At 34.8% G+C, this 21,492-nt stretch overlaps 1 protein-coding gene across 6 annotated transcripts in view; it reads right to left on the reverse strand.

Moving 5' to 3' along the window:
* Positions 1-21,492, reverse strand: part of nphs1 (NPHS1 adhesion molecule, nephrin) — a 134,639-nt gene that overhangs the window by 34,970 nt on the left and 78,177 nt on the right. For all 6 annotated transcript variants that reach the window (XM_055197109.2, XM_055197108.2, XM_055197107.2 and 3 more), the window contains 4 exons: positions 9,396-9,525; positions 5,152-5,324; positions 1,557-1,697; positions 766-903 (listed from right to left, as the gene is read on the reverse strand). In XM_055197109.2, coding sequence (XP_055053084.2) covers positions 766-903; positions 1,557-1,697; positions 5,152-5,324; positions 9,396-9,525 — 582 coding nt within the window. The remainder of the gene's footprint in view (positions 1-765; positions 904-1,556; positions 1,698-5,151; positions 5,325-9,395; positions 9,526-21,492) is intronic.

Here is a 21,492-nt window from a genome sequence, read left to right on the forward strand (position 1 = left end):
CTAAGCTAAAAGTGGTAGCACCAGACCCGGAGATCAGCTGAATGGATTCCAAAATGGTAAGAATAAAAAAAATTAGGGGAGCTGGAAAATGAATATATTATTTAAAAAAAGTCGACTGTCCCTTTAAATAGTATACTTTTTTCATCAATATGTGTGTTCCTGGGTAAAAACCTATTGCACTGCTAATGCAATGCTCTACCACTGAGCTATACAGGAGCACAAGCATGCCTTTAATGCACTCTACAGTAGCTATTTTTGGATAAATACCAAATGCATTAATGTGACAAATATACAATTTGAATGAAAAGTTGAATTGAAAATTAACACGTTATCCATAATTAATTCTCTTTCACATTAATGATGACATGCAGCAGAGTTGGCTTGGACTCCACATGCTATCCCAGCATGCTTGAGAACGTTCCAATAAGCATTATGTGTGTATTATTGGAAAGACTAAAATGTGACCTTTTTATAACTGGTGTGCACACTCAATATCACAAATTTCCTAACGTTTGATTAAGCCTCATTCATTTAGGAGAATGTGTCACATCTGGGACCTTACACTACATGACTGCAGTGCCAGTATATGTGTGAATTTGCCATTAATTATCTAACAATTGTGCAAAATTGTTATTTATAGTCGTGGACAAAAATATCGCCCCCCTTGGTAAACATTAGCAAAGAAAGCTGTGAAAATAAATTTACAATGTTTCTCATTTGTAACTTTAATAAAAAAAAAATAACATTTAAAAAAGACTTTCTTACACTGCACATCCAGTTTGAGTTTTGTGCGGTATTTTCCCTCAGAGTTGGAACACTCGATGATGTAATCGCCCGCGTCTCGACGAGACACGTTCACGATTTCCAGGCTCCAATCGTCAAAGCGATACCGGGGATCTCTTTCTGTCACAAACACGAAAGATACAACAAACATAATACATGTCAAATTACAGAGCCATGAAAAATGCTAACGCACACAGAAAAAATATTCACATACAAACATACTGTACAGTGGTCCTACAGATTAACACTTAGCATATGGTCCTAAAATTTATCAAAATGTACCTTTGAGGTACTAATATGCACCCTTTGGTACTAAGGGTAACGCCTCATATAATGACACCTCATTTGTCCGATGTTTTGCTTGTGAAGCATACTGGTGTTAAGAAATACTGCTTGGCTTTATATTATCTAATGCAATGCAATGGCAGTGACACTTTTTTGTGTCAAGAGTAGCTTAAGTATTTGAAACCCTGGGGCCAAGGTGTACACCAAAACATCTGGTTTATCCTTTATAACCCTTCTCCCTGGAAAACCTTTTTGCGGGAATACCACAGGGACTTCAACTCAAGACTTCTGAGGAGCTCTTAACACAAAAACGAAGACCTAAAACGCTGTGTCGCATTCAGAACGACAGCGATCCTCATTTAGACTGCATACATTAGCACAAGATCACATCTGTCACGGTGTAGTGCCAGAACCCGTCGATGTTTTATTCAAAACACATATGGCGACGTGTGGCGCGGCTTGTGGAGTCGCGTAATGTTGCCCGTTACCTTTCACAAGCTTCTCTCCCTGGAAAATCCACTCGCAGGTTATTGCGTCCGGATTGGCAGAGACTTTGACAGGAAGTGTGGCGGTCTCGTCTTCAATCACCTGGACCTGATCAGGCTGCTCATCAGAGAACTCGGGAGGAACTAAGTTTAATGTAAAGATACACACACAGAGAGACATATGTGAAGGCACAAATGTACAAGCAAGTTTATTTATAAATGTGATTAACAACATGGTAGACATGAACTTTAAACAGGCACCAAATGGTATGTAAGCAACGTGTCCAAAAAATAAGCACATGACACGTTAGCAAGTCTAATTCCAGACTAACACTTTCATCCCTGTACACACAGCCATGATTTTATTTACGCTTATGTTCATGTGTTACCACAAATGATGGACTGCAAAAAACTCTCATGTAACAGTTTTACTGATATATGGGGGGGGGGGGTTCCCAGACAGGGATTATCCTAGTCCCAGACTAAAATGCATGTTTGAGCACCCTTACTTTAAAACACCTTGCACTGGCATATCTTAACATATATCAGTACCAATGCATATCAGTAATATTTATAAAAACTACTTAAATGTCCTAAAATAACTAATGCCTATAGTCCTGGATTAATCTAAACCCTGTCTGGGAAACTGCCCCATACAGTATTAACATTTGTAAAATGTGCCTCAATTTTTGTATATAAATATTTTATATTATTAACTACATTTCTTTTTTAGTATCATTAAAAAAGAAATATATATTATTAAAGGGCACCTATGGTCCAATTCACGTTTTTACATTTTCTTTGGTGTGTAAGTGTGTATTAGTACATGTTAATGATATGCAAAAGATACAAACCCCAAAGTAAACGATGACACAAGTTATCGTCTCCAATGTAAATCCCTTTTCTTGGACGACAACAAACACACTGATTGTAGGCAGTTTACTTCCCGGAATTAATGATGTAGACAAGACCAACATTATCATAATTCCTCCCGCTTTGGATTCACAGCCTGTAAGTTAACGTGATAGTTCACCAAAAAATGAAAATAATGTCATTAATGACTCACCCTCATGTTGTTCCAAACTTTTAAGGCCTCCATCCATCTTCAGAACACAGTTTAAGATTTTCATTGAAAATCTACTTACGGTATACTGTCCATGTCCAGAAAGGTAATAAAAACATCATCAAAGTAGTTCATGTGACATCAGTGGGTCAGTTAGAATGTGTTGAAGCGACCAAAATACATTTTGGTCTAAAAATAACAAAAATTACAACTTTATTCAGCATTGTCTTCTCTTCCGCATTTTTTTGCGAAGCGCACGCGCGAGACCAAAACCACGTGACTGCAGTGACGCGGCTGACGTGTTATCTGGTGGCCCCAGTTTTTTTTTTGTGCGCCCGGGCTTCGTTTACAGTCTGTGGGAGACGCACACTGTAAGTTTGAAAAAAAATATTCGCAAACATGGAAGGATTACACATCAGCCACGTCACCGCAGTGACGCGACTCCAGTCTCGCGCACGCGCCCCACAACAGACGCAGAAGAGAAGACAATGCTGAATAAAGTCATAATTTTTGTTATTTTTGGACCAAAATGTATTTTCGTTGCTTTAACACATTCTAACTGACCCACTGATGTCACATGGACTACTTTGATGATGTTTTTATTACCTTTCTGGACATGGACAGTATACCGTACGTAGATTTTCAATAAAGGGTCAACAAGCACTCGGACTAAATATAAAACATCTTAAACTGTGTTCCGAAGATGAACGGAGGTCTTACGAGGCATTAATTATTTTCATTTTTGGGTGAAATATCACTTTAACTCCTGTTAGCATTGCATTGTGAGCGAATCTTTTAAACATGGTAGAGAGCGTCACATTTCCGGACGATGTCAGAGGTATTATGGTCAATCACAACGTACAGATTAGCTGGCCAATCAGGGACACAGCCCTTTTCAAATCGATGAGTTTTGTACAAAATCCATTCATTTCAGGAAAAGAGTGAAATCTGGAGCTACCAAAATGTACAATATGTGGAAAATAATGAGTTTTTTTAACCATAAACTACGCAAACTCATTGTATTATACCAACAAAATAACATTTTTTAGCAATGAAATAGGTGCCCTTTATTACATTTGTATTATTCTTAATATTGTGCATACTTTATGTTAGTGCATCATGTTTCTTTGGTTTTATAAAACAATTAAGTTATTATTTTAAGTTAATAATAATTTCACATTTTAAGTTTTACTTAAAGGGATAGTTCACCCAAAAATGAAAATTCTGTCATAATTTACTCACTTTTATGTTGATACAAACCTGTATACATTTTATTTGAGTATGTTTGAAACTAAACCGATCAGAACCCCAGTTCATTTTCCTACTATTGAAGTCAATGGTGCTTTTGATGATTTGGTTACAAACATTACTCAAAATGTCTTCTTCGTGCTCATCAGAACAAGATGAGAGTAAGTAAATGATGACAGACTTTTCATTTTTGGGTGAACTATCCCTTTAAGCAATGAAATAAAAGTAAAATTAAATGTACTTAAAGTGAATATTATATTTTATTTCACTGAACCAAAAATAGTAAAAACGTAAATACGAAACATTATTTTATATTTAAACACCATTTACATACTATAACAGTATTTAAATAAAATATCAGCACTAATAAGTTGCTTTATGCTATGTTTACAGCCTCCATACTACAGGCTTCCCTGAAATACCCAAAACCGTCTGTGATTTTATTCTTTGAATGATATAGCACATTATAGTACCATGCAATTTATAAGAAAACCATAATGGTGCATGCCCAAAAATCCCCATAAGACTAACAGATTTACTGTAGTGTTTTTCCTCTCTCGTCTGCTGCGCAACGTGTAAATAAGGCACATGATTTATTGTGCCGTTGATCTCAAGAGGGTTTCTGTGTCTTTGTCTCATTAATGTTCACAGGATTCAAATGCAGATTTAAACAAACCATTTCCTCACATCAATAGACAGGCACACATGCTCAAACACATGCAGAAAGCTGATGATAAAAATAAACTAAAGACAATACAATGGCAAACGTGTGTTATAGAAAGGTGTTGAGATATGGAGGATCTAAAATAGATGATGACCTTCCTTCGTGTTCACAAAGCATGTGGCACAGACAAAAACACACAAAAATACACACACACATGAACTCATCTAAGAAAGCCTGCCAATACTAATAAAATAAAAGTATATTGTCATGCCAACAAGAAAAATACCATACAGTAAAAATATAGTAAGTGACTTTTAGATGTCTCAGTCTTTTTATTAAATGCTTTGCATTTTCCAAATGTATTACAATAATTAGATTTTTATTAACCTCTCTTAAGACATCATGCACTTGAACCAAGCTTGTGCAAAACCTGATGATCCAACCCAGCACGACGAGAGTTAAAATGAACAGAAAAGAGTTAACATGGTCAAATGCATACTATTGCTTGGTTATTGATCTGTTAAGATTTCACATGATAATATTTAAGGGTATGAAAATTCCCTACTATAATTTTCCAAGTTTAAATTAGACACAAAAACATGCTTAAATTTGAACCAACTTACAGAGGACATCAAGAGTATAGAAGTTGTTGACGCCTTCGGAAAGCACATCACTGAAAGCCTGACAGGTGATCCGTTTCCCGTTGTGAAGGGAGTCGAGAACAAGTGACAGCTTGCTGGTCCTGGACATCCCACCATAATCTGCCTTTTTAGGAGCCTGATCAACTCCTTGAAGTCTGATAGATAGATGAGTGTATTAGGTTTCATAAGGACACTTTACACTTCTTATGGAGAGTTCATACAAAGGATATGAAAAGTATTACAAAACATTACTTCAGTAGAGAATCATTATAGACTATGAATATTTGATATACCCCTATGCAGCAAAAGCATTATTTGTTGTGAATTTGTGTTTGTCTGAAGTGAGTTTGGGCCCACTGAGGACATTTAAAAAAAACTAAATATCTCTAAAACTCTAAAACAAATCCCTCTTTTTCTAAACGAATACTTGTTCTTTTAAACAAATCACTCCTCTTACTAAACAAATCTTAAACAAATTCTCTTCTAAACTAATCCTTGCTCTTCAAAACACTCCTCTTACAAAACGAATCCTAAACAAATTCCTCCTCTTCTAAACAAATCCTTTTCTTCTAAACAAATCACTTCTCTTACTTAATGAATCCTAAACAAATTCTCTTCTAAACTAATCCTTGCTCTTCAAAACACTCCTCTTACTAAACGAATCCTAAACAAATCCCTCCTCTTCTAAACAAATCCTTTTCTTCTAAACAAATCACTTCTCTTATTTAATGAATCCTAAACAAATCCCTCCTCTTCTAAATGAAGCCTTGCTCTTCTAAACACTCCTCTTACTAAATGAATCCTAAAAAATCACTCCTTTAAACTAAACAAATACTAAACAAATCACTCATTTTACTAAACAAATCCTAAACAAAGTCCTCCTCTTCTAAACAAATCCTTGCTCTTCCAAACAAATCCCTCCTCTTTTAAATGAATCCTTGCTCTTCTAAACAAAATCACTCCTCTTACTAAACAAATTCCTCCTCTTCTGAACGAATTCTTGCTGTTCTAAACAAATCACTTCTCTTATTTAATGAATCCTAAACAAATCCTTTTCTTCTAAACAAATCACTTCTCTTATTTAATGAATCCTAAAGCCCTCCTCTTCTAAATGAAGCCTTGCTCTTCCAAACAAATCCCTCCTCTTCTAAACAAATACTTGCTCTTCCAAACAAATTCCTCCTCTTCTAAATGAATCCTTGCTCTTCTAAACAAAATCACTCCTCTTACTAAATGAATCCTAAACAAATCATTTTCTTCTAAACAAATCACTTCTCTTATTTAATGAATCCTAAAGCCCTCCTCTTCTAAATGAAGCCTTGATCTTCTAAACACTCCTCTTACTAAATGAATCTTAAAAAATCACTCCTTTAAACTACACGAATCCTAAACAAATCACTCCTTTTACTAAACAAATTCTAAACAAATCCCTCCTCTTCCAAACAAATCCCTCCTCTTCTAAATGAATCCTTGCTCTTCTAAACAAATTCCTCCTCTTCTGAACGAATTCTTGCTGTTCTAAACAAATCACTCCTCTTACTAAATGAATCCTAAACAAATCCCTCCTCTTTTAAACAAATCCTTGCTTTTCTTAACAAATCACTTCTCTTACTAAACAAATCCTAAACAAATCTCCCCTCTTCTAAATTAATCCTTGCTCTTCTAAACAAAATCACTTCTCTTACTAAACGAATCCTAAACAAATTTCTGCTCTTCTAAATGAATCCTTGCTCTTCCTAACAAATCACTCCTCTTACTAAACGAATCCTAAACAAATCCCTCCTCTTCTAAACGAATCCTTGCTCTTCTAAACACTCCTCTTACTAAATGAATCCTAAACAAATCACTCCTCTTACTAAACGAATTCTAAACAAATTCCTGCTCTTCTAAATGAATCCTTTCTCTTCCTAACAAATCACTCCTCTTACTAAATGAATCCTAAACAAATCCCTCCTCTTCTAAACAAATCACTTCTCTTACTAAACGAATCCTAAACAAATCCCTCCTCTTCTAAACAAATCACTTCTCTTACTAAACGAATCCTAAACAAATCCCTCCTCTTCTAAACAAATCCTTGCTCTTCTAAACACTCCTCTTACTAAATGAATCCTAAACAAATCCCTCTTCTTCTCAACGAATCCTTGCTCTTCTAAACACTCCTCTTACTAAATGAATCCTAAACAAATCACTCCTCTTACTAAACGAATCCGAAACAAATCACTCCTGTTACTAAACAAATCCTAAACAAATCCCTCCTCTTCTAAAAAAATTCTTGCTCTTCTAAACAAATTCCTCCTCTTCTAAACAAATCCTTGATCGTCTAAACAAAACCCACCTCTTCTAAACAAATCCTTGCTCTTCTAAACAAATTCCTCCTCTTCTAAACGAATCCTTGCTCATCTAAACAAATCCCTCCTCTTTTAAAAGATTCCTTCCTCTTCTAAACAAATCACTTCTCTTACAAAACAAATCATTCAATAATGGAGGGATTCGTTTAGAAGCGTAATGATTTTGATTTAAAGCAGACAACTGTTCATAAGAGGAGGGATTAAATTATAAATGTAATGATTCATTTAGAAGAGCTGAATAAGAGGATTTATTTTGTTTAGAATAAGAGGATTTGTTTAGATAAAAAACATTTTAAATGATACATCTTCTTCTAAACAAATCTCTGTTCTTCCAAATGAATCATCACACCTCCAAATAAATCCCTCCTCCCACAAATGAATCTCTGCTCTTCCAAATCATCACTCTTCCTCTTTAAATGAATCCCTCCTTTTCTAAATGAATCTTTCTTCTTCTAAAAAAAATTCTGTCCTTCTAAACAAATCCCTCCACTAAGCTCTACTCTTTTAAACAAACTGATTCTCTTCTAAATAAATCCTTCCTTTTTTTAAATGATTTTTATCTAACTGATCCCTCTTCTTTTAAACAAATATCTGCTCTTCTAAGTGAATCATCACATTTCCAAATGAATCCCTCCTCTTATACGATTCTCTGCTCTTCTAAATCGTTATTCTTCTAAACGAATCCCACCATTTCTGAATGAATCTCTTCTCCTCTACACAAACTGATTCTCTTCAAAGTGAATACTTCCTTTTTTAAACGACTTTTATCCAAACAATCCATCTTCTTCTAAACAAATCTCTGTTCTTCTAAATGAATCATCACATAAATGAATCCCTCCTCTTATAAACGGATCTCTGCTCTTCTAAATCATTACTCTTCGAAATTAATCTCTCGTTTTCTGAATTAATCTCTACTCTTCTAAATAAATTGTTCCCTCTTTAAACGAATCGCTCCTGAATGAATCTCTATTCTTCTAAACAAATCTACCTCTACAATAAAGTCATCCTTTCATAGTTTTTACCAAAACGAATCTCTCTTCTTATAAATGGATCTCTACTCTTCTAAACAAATTGATCCTTTTCTAAATGAATCCCTTTGTTTCAAAATGAATCTCTCCTCTTCTAATCAAATTGTTTCTCTTCTAAACGAATCCCTTCTTTTCTAAGTGAATCCCTCCTCTATTCACAAACACAACAATCACTGTTAAATTACTTTGAAAATAAAGCTAAGCCATAAGGCTTATCCTGGCTGCTATAACACCACTCCTTATCTGCTCACAACCGCCGCAAAGTGGAATTTCTTCATCCAGCCACATATTGACAGCGCCTGAGATCGACTCTAACAGGGTAATGACTTGGTGATCACGGGCAGTCTGTCGAAGCTTAATACAGAGGCAAGAAAAACGTCTCAGGACGGATTGTCAAACTGCCTATTTGCTTTAGCAACCACTTCACACTCTCACCATACGAGTAAAAGCCGTTATCGAGCCTTACTGTGCAAACCAAGACTCGTTTTTGCTCTTTTGGCACTGGAAAAGTGAGGATATAAGCGGAGCTGGACAGATGTGCATCAGCAGTAATCCATTTTAACTGAACACTTTCGGTATCACACGCCATCTGTGTTTTCTAAAGTAACATTCATGTGAAATGCACATCAATGATGCTGAATGCAGTGTAAAACAAAGATTTTGTTGTGTTGAATGAGGGCAACGCTCTGGAGTCTATTGATTTAGATCAATCAGATATGCTGCATTTTCTCGTTCAATACAGGCAGGCTAAATCCCTTCGGGAACTCTTTAGACTAAGTAAAACAGTATTAGTCGGGCCTGCGTGTGCATTTCTGCATGTTTGTATTCATCTAAATGAGAGTTTCGGTACTTGACAGGGCCAAGGCTCCAGCTGATATTCGCAGTAGGGTTGCTGCTCCCAGCCAGGCACTCCAGATGAAGCGTTTCCCCCTTGCGTAGTTCTTTCTGCTTGGCCACAATCTTCACGCTTATAGCTGGAACTGAACCAGAGAGAACATATTAAAGGATTGCTCCACTTTCATAAAAAATCCCAATAATTTACTCACCCTCAAGATGTTTATATCTTTCTTAGTTCAGTTGAAGTTTTTCTCCATATATATAGGACTTTAGTGGACCTCAACAGTTTACAATGCAGTTTAAAACTGAAGTTTCAATGCCGCTTCAAAATGGCTCTTAATGATCCCAACTGAGTTATCTAGTGAAACTATCGTCATGTTACTTTGAAACCACAACTTCTCATCTTACACTAGCCGTTTGGCGCGCCAGCGTGACCTTACGTATTAAAGGCGCTCTAAGCGAATCCGTGTGACGTTACTTTTTGTTGATGTTTGAACTGTTTTCAAACAAACGGAGGGTAGTTAACTCCTCCCCCTCCCTTCCGTGCTTTCATGAACGCGCCCGACCCCCATCCCCAAATCCTTCTTGTCGTTTATTGGCTGGAACACTTTGTTATGGTTTCTGTTTGTAGGATTGGCCACTTTGTTTTTATTGCAGTTTGTGGAGCCTGGGCTGTCTACAGAGATCGCGTTTTTTTACAGTTTGATCAGTGGACAGGCAGCAAGCAGATAGTGAGGAGATGTTTGCTGTATGTAACAAAAAAAAATGTATGGTCTAAAACGTGTGAATTTGCTTAGAGCACCTTTAAGTTATTATGTTGAAAGGTCACAGGTTACATAATGTGAAACGCACACTTGAAGTACTTTTTTTGCGAAAATGAGGATTGTTTAACTAGATAAGGCGTTTATGCTTCGGTTGGGATTGTTCAGAGTACTTTGAAGCTGCATTGAAACTGTAAACTGTTGAGGTCCACTAAAGTCCACTATGTGTAGAAAAATCCTGGAATGTTTTCCTCAAAAAAACGTAATTTCTTCTCGACTAAACAAAGAAAGACTTAATAATCTGAAGTTTTTTTTATGAAAGTGGAGTTAGTGTTAATTTTGTCACCTATTTTTAATTTCGTCTTAGTCTTAGTCTTGTGCATATCTTTTTGTTTTAGTCAAGTTTTAGTCGACTAAAAGTCTCATCATTTTAGTCTAGTTTTAGTCAAAAGACAACTCGAGGTATCTTAGTCAAGTTTTTGTCGACTAAAAGTCCCGTCATTTTAGTCTAGTTTTAGTCAACTAAACGTCTTGTCATTTCAGTCTAATTTTAGTCAAAAGAAGACTTAATACATCTTAGTCAAGTTTTAGTTAAAACATTTTTGTCTCTTTTTTTAAATAAATTATTTCTGAGATTATTTCTGATAACCATTTCAGTCAAATAGTGTTACACACATCTCAAATATTGGTTAAATGTCATAATCACCTGACAAAATACACTTGTTGAATGATTTTTGTTGAATGCAACTTTGTTAATGGCAGTGCCGTATCTCAGCATATAAATTGCGTCACCATTTATTCAGTGATGGACGATAGGAAAGCACCCAGACAGCGATCAGTAACTTATAATAAGCTTTTGTCCTCACAATATACTGTACATTCAGAATACTTGAATAATGTTAGGTACATCAACAATGTTGGTAAATAGCGAATGTGGATCAGAAAGACAAGCCGTCTAAGTTACTAAAGACAACAGGTGCACGAGAATACGACACAAAAACATCAACACAATGCTGCATAACACTAAACTTTTTAGCTGTTTGTGAAATATTAATCATAATGAGTGTTGGCTCATTTTACACATGAGACTCTTACTGACCTGATCGCACCGCGGTCAAGCCAGCCGTGGTTTGAAAAAACACGGTCAAGCCAGCCGCGATTCAGATTCTGATGCGCGCCTACTGTGTTGTTTACGGTAATTTCTACACACGTAGCGTTTGAAGATTTGTTGTACCTACTAAACCCATACGCGCTGTCATTTATGTTGTTTATCATCTCTTGCGCCTGTAATATCCAAGAATGTGTCCGTCTTTGTGAATTAATGATAAGTGTTGCTGTGTATTTCTGCCAACTGCTCTGGGTGTCTCTCGCTCGCCCGTCCGTTCTCTCTCTCACTCGCTCTCTCTCTTTCACTCGCTCTCTCTCTCTCACTCGCTCTCTCTCGCTCTCTCACTCGCTCTCTTTCTCTCTCTCTCACTCGCTCTCTCTCTCTCTCTCTCTCTCTCTCTCTCTCTCTCTCTCTCTCTCTCTCTCTTGTGTGGTGTTCACTACTTACTTGGATGGGTTAAATGTGACAAAATCATGTCACACTTTACCAGTTGTTTGTTAAATTGTCTGTTTTTTATTTATTTAACACTATTATTATATAAAATATTTTTCCTGTGGATCACCTATGGTGCGTCTCCTTTGTATTGCCCTGCATGTAAACTTAAATAAAAAATAATTATTTTTACTAATATATAGTGAAATACCAGCAAGTATTTAACATTCCTATTTCGTTGCAAAAGGGTACATGACATGTTGTACACTATAAATATAAAAGACTACATTTACAAAGTGCACTTAAATTAAGTGTAAATTCCCTCTGCAAACAAACACAAGTGACACATTCCAATACTAGAAAAAAATGAACGGTCACATCCTGCAGGGGGCGTCCCACACACACAGCCAAAATGGACCAACACTACAGCAGCATTACAGAGAAATAATCAATTATTTTTGTACTTTTAATGCCTATGGAAATTGCATTTTTTACAAGTAGAAAAAATGGATGGTCATATCCTGTGGGGGGCATCCTAAACTAAATACACAGTTAAAATGGATCTATATTACTGCATGGTTTTGGAGAAACAATTGATTTACTTCTTTAAGTGAACATAGAAATGACATTTCTTACAAGTAGAAAAAATTGATGCTCATATCATGTAGGGGACGTCCCATACTACATACACAGTTGAAGTTGACATATATTGCAGCATGGTTTTGGAGAGACAGTTGATTTTCTACTTTAAATGACTATAGAAATGACATTTCTTACAAGTAGAAAAAATGGACGGCCATATCCTGTAGGGGGCATCCTATTATACATACACAGTTAAAATTGACCAACATTACTGCATAGTTTTGGAGAAACAGTTGATTTTCTTCTTTAAATAGCTATAGAAATGACATTTCATACAAGTGGAAAAAACGAATGGTCATGTCCTGTGGGGGACGTCCTATACTACATATACAGTTGGAGTTGACATATATTGCAGCATGGTTTTGGAGAAACAGTTGATTTTCCACTTCAAATGACTACAGAAACCAAACCTCTTACAAGTAGAAAAAACTGATGGTCATATCCTGTAGGGGACGTCCTATACTAAATACACAGTTAAAATGGACATATATTACAGCATAGTTTTGGAGAAACAGTTGATTTTCTACTTTAAATGACTATAGAAATGACATTTCTTACAAGTAGAAAAAACTGACGGTCATATCCTGTAGGGGACGTCCTATACTACATACACAGTTAAAATTGACCAACATTACTGCATAGTTTTGGAGAAACAGTTTATTTTCTTTTTAAAATGACTATAGAAATGACATTTCTTACAAGTAGAAAAAACTGACAGTCATATCCAGTAGGGGACGTCCTATACTACATACACAGTTCAAATTGACCAACATTACTGGATAGTTTTGGAGAAACAGTTGATTTTCTTCTTTAAATAGCTATAGAAATGACATTTCCCACAACTAGAAAAAACTGACGGTCACATCCTGTAGGGGACGTCCTATACTACATACACAGTTAAAATTGACCAACACCACTGCATAGTTATGGAGAAACAGTTGATTTTCTTCTTTAAATAGCTATAGAAATGACATTTCTTACAAGTAGAAAAAATGGACGGTCATATCCTGTAGGGGACGTCCTATACTAAATACACAGTTAAAATGGACATATATTACAGCATAGTTTTGGAGAAACAGTTGATTTTCTACTTTAAATGACTATAGAAATGACATTTCTTACAAGTAGAAAAAATGGACGGCCATATCCTGTAGGGGACGTCCTATACTACATACACAGTTAAAATTGACCAACATTACTGCATAGTTTTGGAGAAACAGTTGATTTTCTTCTTTAAATGACTATAGAAATGACATTTCATACAAGTAGAAAAAATGGACGGTCGTGTCCTGTGGGGGACGTCCAGTACTGCATGCACAGTTGAAATTGACCAACATTGCTGCGTGGTTTTGGAGAGGCAGTTGATTTTCTTCTTTGAATTGCTGTGGAGATGACATTTCTTACAAGTAGAAAAAACTGACAGTCATATCCAGTAGGGGACGTCCTATACTACATACACAGTTCAAATTGACCAACATTACTGCATAGTTTTGGAGAAACAGTTGATTTTCTTCTTTAAACAGCTATAGAAATGACATTTCTTACAAGTAGAAAAAACTGACGGTCATATCCTGTAAGGGGCATCCTATACTACATACACAGTTAAAATTGACCAACATTACTGCATAGTTTTGGAGAAACAGTTGATTTTCTTCTTTAAATGACTATAGAAATGACATTTCTTACAAGTAGAAAAAACTGACAGTCATATCCAGTAGGGGACGTCCTATACTACATACACAGTTCAAATTGACCAACATTACTGGATAGTTTTGGAGAAACAGTTGATTTTCTTCTTTAAATAGCTATAGAAATTACATTTCTTACAAGTAGAAAAAACTGACAGTCATATCCTGTAGGGGACGTCCTATACTACATACACAGTTAAAATTGACCAACATTACTGCATAGTTTTGGAGAAACAGTTGATTTTCTTCTTTAAATAGCTATAGAAATGACATTTCTTACAAGTAGAAAAAATGGACGGTCATATCCTGTAGGGGACGTCCTATACTAAATACACAGTTAAAATGGACATATATTACAGCATAGTTTTGGAGAAACAGTTGATTTTCTACTTTAAATGACTATAGAAATGCCATTTCTTACAAGTAGAAAAAACGGACGGTCATATCCTGTAGGGGACGTCCTATACTAAATACACAGTTAAAATGGACATATATTACAGCATAGTTTTGGAGAAACAGTTGATTTTCTACTTTAAATGACTATAGAAATGCCATTTCTTACAAGTAGAAAAAATGGACGGTCATATCCTGTAGGGGACGTCCTATACTACATACACAGTTAAAATTGACCAACATTACTGCATAGTTTTGGAGAAACAGTTGATTTTCTTCTTTAAATAGCTATAGAAATGACATTTCTTACAAGTAGAAAAAATGGACGGTCATATCCTGTAGGGGACGTCCTATACTACATACACAGTTAAAATGGACATATATTACAGCACAGTTAAGAAACAGTTGATTTTCTACTTTAAATGACTATAGAAATTACATTTCTTACAAGTAGAAAAAATGAACGGTCATATCCTGTAGGGGACGTCCCATACTACATACACAGCTAAAATTGACCAAAATTACTGCATAGGTTTGGAGAAACAGTTGATTTTCTTCTTTAAATAGCTATAGAAATGACATTTCTTACAAGTAGAAAAAATAGACGGTCATATCCTGTAGGGGGCATCCCATACTACATGCACAGTTGAAGTTGACATATATTGCAGCATGGTTTTGGAGAAACAGTTTATTCTCTTTTTAAAATGACTCTAGAACTGACACTTCTTACAAGTAGAAAACACGGACGGTCATATCCTGTAGGGGGCGTCCCAAACTACATACACAGTTAAAATTGACCGAAATTACTGCATAGTTTTGAAGAAACAGTTGATTTTCTTATTTAAATAGCTATAGAAATGACAGTTCTTACAAGTAGAAAAAACGCCCCCATAGTAAATAATGTTAATTTTTCTACTTGTAAGAAATGTATCTCTATATCTATTAAAAGAAGAATAATGACTGTTTCTCCCTAATTATACAGTAATATTAGTTCTCATATAGCTGTGTATGTAGTGTGGGACGCCCACTACAGGATATGACCATTCATTTTTTCTACTTCTAAAAATGCAATCTCCATAGCCATTGAAATTAGAAAATTGCTTATTTCTTAGTAATTCTGTTGTAATATTGATTCATTTTAACTGTATATGTAGTGTGAGACGCCCCCTACAGGATATGATTGTTCATCTTTTCTACTTGTAAAAAAATTATTTTCTGTAGCCATATAAATCAGAAATTGCTTATTTCTTAGTAATGCTGCTGTAATATTGGTCCATTTTAACTCTGTATGTACCGCGAGACGCCTCCTACCGGTTATAAGTATCTATTTTTTCTACTTGTAAAAAAATTAATTTCTATACCCATTTAGATTAGAAAATTGCTTATTTCTAAGTAATGCTGCTGTAATTTTGGTCCATAGTGGCAGTGTGTGTGGTGTGATACGCTCCCCACAGTATATGACCGTCTATTCTTTCCACTTGTAAAAAATGTAATTTCTACAGGCATCAAAAGTAAAAAATGGCTTATTTCTCAGTTATGCTGCTGTAATATTGGTACATTTTAATTGTGTATGTAGTATGGGACGCCCCCCACAGGACATGAACGTCCATTTTTTCTACTTGTAAAAAAATCTAATTTCTATGGTTATTTAAAGAAGAAAATCAATTGTTTCTCCAAAACTATGCTGTGATATATGTCAATTATAACTGTGTATGTAGTATGGGACGCCCTCTACAGGATATGACTGTCAATTTTTTCTAGTTGTAAGAAATGTCATTACTATAGCTATTTAAAAAAGAAAATCAACTGTTTCTTCAAAACTATGCAGTAATTTTGGCCAATTTTAGCTGTGTATGTAGTATAGGATGTCCCCTACAGGATATGACCGTCCATTTTTTCTACTTGTAAGAAATGTCATTTCTATAGTCATTTAAAGAAGAAAATCAACTGTTTCTTCAAAACTATGCTGTAATATATGTCCATTTTAACCGTGTATGTAGTTTGGGACGTCCCATACAGGATATGACCGTCCATTTTTTCTACTTGTAAGAAATGTCATTTCTATAGTCATTTTAAAAAGAGAATAAACAGTTTCTCCAAAACTATGCTGTAATATATGTCAATTTTAACTGTGTATGTATAATAGGATGCCCCCTACAGGATATGACCGTCCACTTTTTCTACTTGTAAGAAATGTCATTTCTATAGTAATTTAAAGAAGAAAATCAACTGTTTCTCCAAAACTATGCAGTAATTTTGGTCAATTTTAACTGTGTATGTAGTATGGGACGTCCCCTACAGGATATGACCGTCCGTTTTTTCTACTTGTAAGAAATGTCATTTCTATAGCTATTTAAAGAAGATAATCAACTGTTTCTTCAAAACTATGCTGCAATATATGTCAATTCCAACTGTACATGTAGTACAGGACGTCCCCCACAGGACACGACCGTTCGTTTTTTCCACCCGTAAGAAGTGTAATTTCCACAGCCATTCAAAGAAGAAAATCAACCGCTTCTCCAAAACTATGCTGTGGTTTTGGTCAATTTGGACTGTGTGTGTGGTGTGGGACGTCCCCTGCAGGATATGGCTGTCCTTTTTTTCTACTTGTAAGAAATGTAATTTTTTATAGTCATTTGAAGTGGAAAATCAAAGGTTTATCCAAAACTATGCTGTAATATATGTCCATTTTGGAAGTGTATGTAGTGTAGGACGTCCCCTACAGGATATGACCGTCCATTTTTTCTACTTGTAAGAAATGTCATTTCTATAGTCATTTAAAGAAGAAAATCAACTGTTTCTCCAAAACTATGCAGTAATGTTGTTCAATTTTAACTGTGTATGTAGTATAGGACGTCCCCTACAGGACGTGGCCGTCCATTTTTTCTACTTGTAAGAAACGTCACTTCTATAGTCATTTAAAGTAGAAAATCAACTGTTTCTCCAAAACTATGCAGTAATGTTGGTCAATTTTAACTGTGTATGTAGTATAGGACGTCCCCTACAGGATATGACCGTCCATTTTTTCTACTTGTAAGAAATGTCATTTCTATAGCTATTTAAAGAAGAAAATCAACTGTTTCTCCAAAACTATGCAGTAATGTTGGTCAATTTTAACTGTGTATTTAGTATAGGACGTCCCCTACAGGATATGACCGTCCATTTTTTCTACTTGTAAGAAATGTCATTTCTATAGTCATTTAAAGAAGAAAATCAACTGTTTCTCCAAAACTATGCAGTAATGTTGTTCAATTTTAACTGTGTATGTATAATAGGATGCCCCCTAAAGGATATGACGGTCCGTTTGTTCTACTTGTAAGAAATGTCATTTCTATAGCTATTTAAAGAAGAATATCAACTGTTTCTCCAAAACTATGCAGTAATTTTGGTGAATTTTAACTGTATGTAGTATAGGATGTCCCCTACAGGATATGGCCGTCCATTTATTCTACTTGTAAGAAATGTCATTTCTATAGATATTTAAAGAAGAAAATCAACTGTTTCTCCAAAACTATGCAGTAATGTTGGTGAATTTTAACTGTATGTAGTATAGTATGCCCCCTACAGGATATGACCGTCCATTTTTTCTATAAGAAATGTAATTTCTATAGTCATTTAAAGAAGAAAATCAACTGTTTCTCCAAAACTATGCTGTAATATATGTCCATTTTAACTTTGTATGTAGTATAGTATGCCCCTTACAGGATATGACCATCCATTTTTTCTACTTGTAGGAAATGTAATTTCTATAGTCATTTAAAGAAGAAAATCAACTGTTTCTCCAAAACTATGCAGTAATGTTGGTCAATTTTAACTGTGTATGTAGTATAGGACGTCCCCTACAGGATATGACCGTCCATTTTTTCTACTTGTAAGAAATGTAATTTCTAAAGCATTAAAATATGCTTATTTCTCGGTTATGCTGCATATATAACAACACCCTTGACAAATACTGTTAAAAAGCTCCATTACTGTAATCATAATTTAAGTTCGGTGAATATTTTACTGTAACTATTGCAAGTAATAGTAAGTGTTCAATATTACTTTAAGCAGCACTTGTATTTTGTAAAAAGTCAGCAGTTCAACTGCAAATTTTGCCAATTTGCATCATTTCTGATGTCCTGCTCTTTATCATACTCTTCATCTGCCTCTCAGACTGTTTCCAATCCACACAATTGGTAAAAAAAATACCATTAGAAAAAAGTGTGTACAATGTTGAGTTGTTGTGTTTACCCGATGTTAACTTTGTTGTAGTAGTGTTCAACTTTTGCCTACCTGTGTTTAGCAAGTGCATTGCAGTGTAAAATGTGTGTTTTAGTGAAAAGTTTGTGTTTAGAGTTTTGCAAAAAGAGTGCATGATTTGACTAATGGTTAGCAATTCAGAGAAACTGTAAGATATGTCACTTATGTTTGTTTTAGCAGAGGGAATTTACACTTTGTAAATGTACTCTTTGCGTTGATAAATTTGTCTTTAAATCTTAAAATAATCTTATTAACATGTACTCAACTGTGCAATTTGTTAAATACTTTTAATTGGTATATTTGTAGTGTACAACATGTACACTTTAGCACAAAGTAGGAATGTTAAATTACAAACTTGCTGGTATTTCATTATATTTTAGTAAATTAAAAATAATTATTTTACAAGTTTAAATGTAGGGTAATATAAAGGAGACGTACCATAGGTGATCTACAGGAAAAATATTTTATTAAATAATAGTATTAAAAAACAAACAAATTAAGTAGTGAAACATGATTTTGTGACATTTAACCCAGTAAGGAAAGTGAACACATAGATACATAACACACACAAACACACACACACGCACACACACACACACACACACACACACACAGACACACGCACACAGAGAGAGAGAGAGGGGGGGGGGGGAGCGAGCGACGCGCACAGAGAGAGGGAGAGAAAGAGCGAGCGAGCGAGACGCCCGGAGCAGTGTATGACGACACCTTCAAACGAAATTACCGTAAACAACACAGTAGGCGCGCATCAGAATCTGAATCGCGGCTGGCTTGACCGTGTTTTTTCAAACCACGGCTGGCTTGACCGCGGTCTGATCGCGGATGCCTTTTCCATAGTAGAATCGCTGCGTGTGCAATTGTTGAAAACCATATGAAGATTATTTGATACAAAATCCGATGGAAACAACAGAGAAATATCAACATTTCTCATATGTAATACGTTTGTGGACTTAAACTGCAAACTGATGATATATTGTGAACACTTAGCATGGAGACTTCAGCAGTGCGAGCTCGTTTGGAGTTATGACAGGCGCGCAGTTTCATAATAAGAGCACGCAGTCTTTTTATGAATGAATTCACATTTAAATATGACCTCATTGCATAAAATGTAGTTGAGACGATTGTAGACGAAAATGAAGAGAGATTTTATCTTAGTTTTTATTTTATGCAAAACATTTTAGTCTCGTCTTTTTTCGTCAACAAAAATGCATGTTAATTTAGTCTTAGTCAGCGTTTTTGGACATTGGTGCAGTCTCGTCATCGTCTCGTCTTAGTCATGGAAAAAAAGGTCGTTGACGAACATATTTCGTCTCGTCTCGTCTGACGAAATTAACACTAAGTGGAGTATCCCTTTACTCGAAAGGTTGTTCATAAGACTGACATGACGCGTGCCATGAACATGAAGAAAAATGTATGGACATTTATGACAACTGTCATTAAGTGTCATTTGTTTAATTATGTCATTTTTAATGCAAAGATAACATTGTTTGCAGTGTCTTTGTTATGACAATGTGACATTAACCAATACATCATAACTTGTCATGACAACTTGACATTACCAAGACAACATAACTGACCACTTTTTACCAGTGATACAAATTGAATTTGTCATTAAAATGTCATTTAGTGTTAATACTCTGTCAAATATTTTTATAACAGTGTTATGAATATTTTTCTTGACCTCAACTACAGTGTTACAAATATAATTTGTCATTAAAATGTCATTAAGTGTTAATACTCTGTCAAATATTTTTTTAACAGCATCATGAATATTTTTCTTGACCTCAACTACAGTGGTACAAATACAATTTGTCATTAAAATGTCATTAAGTGTTAATACTTAGTCAAATAGTTTTATAACAATGTCATAAATATTCTTCCTTTCATAATGTTTTTTTTAAGTTTCCTCCATGTGTTAAACAAATAAAAAACAATCATTCAATAATAATTAAAATAATAATTCAAATTGATAAAATTATATTTGATTGCATTTGGAGACAGATTCACCTAAAATTAAATGAAAACAGTACAATAATGGGTTAAGCAATTGGGTCCATATCGCTGGAAAAAGTTAATTACATTAAATTAATTTAATTAAATTAATTAAATGTTTTGTTCGTTTTTCTTCTATGTCCGAAAATTTCAGAACTCTCTGTGTGAGGAAGAACAAGTTCTGTTAGTTGTCAGTTTTTTATGTATTGTGCACATACATGAAGTTGAGTATAATCTTTTGACGTGTCGCTTGCATTTTGTTTAGGTATTTAAAATTTTATTTTAATTAACACTTAATGAGATTTAAATGACAGTTTAATGTAATGTTAACCCATAAAGCTAGGTAGTTTCCTAAGTTTGATCATTATTCTGCTATGTCATGTTTATGACAGATTTATGACAGTTTTGTCAAAAAATTCAAACAATGTCATCTTTGCATTAAAAATGACATAATTGAACAAACGACACTTGATGACAATTGTCATAAACGTGCATAATATCTCCTTCATGTTCATGACACGTGTCATGTCATGATTATGAAGGTGTCATGTCAGTCTTATGAACACCCCTTCAAGTAGATATTCTAGTGACCCAGTCTGAGAAAACGTAGCTAAAGTAATATTTTTTATCAAATTACGTAAAATCATCCTACATAATGTTGAAAATGTAACCTTGATATCTTTAATATTGACTGCGTAAGGTCATGACAATTATTGAAATCAATCTAAAATCAAACTTTGATGCTCCTAATCGCATTATTAGATTGAGACTTTAGCCTGGTTTTAGACAAGGTCACATAATAATACACACAGACACATTCATACATATTAGCAT

This window comes from Misgurnus anguillicaudatus, chromosome 24 (assembly GCF_027580225.2).
Source record: "Misgurnus anguillicaudatus chromosome 24, ASM2758022v2, whole genome shotgun sequence".
NCBI lineage: Eukaryota > Metazoa > Chordata > Actinopteri > Cypriniformes > Cobitidae > Misgurnus > Misgurnus anguillicaudatus.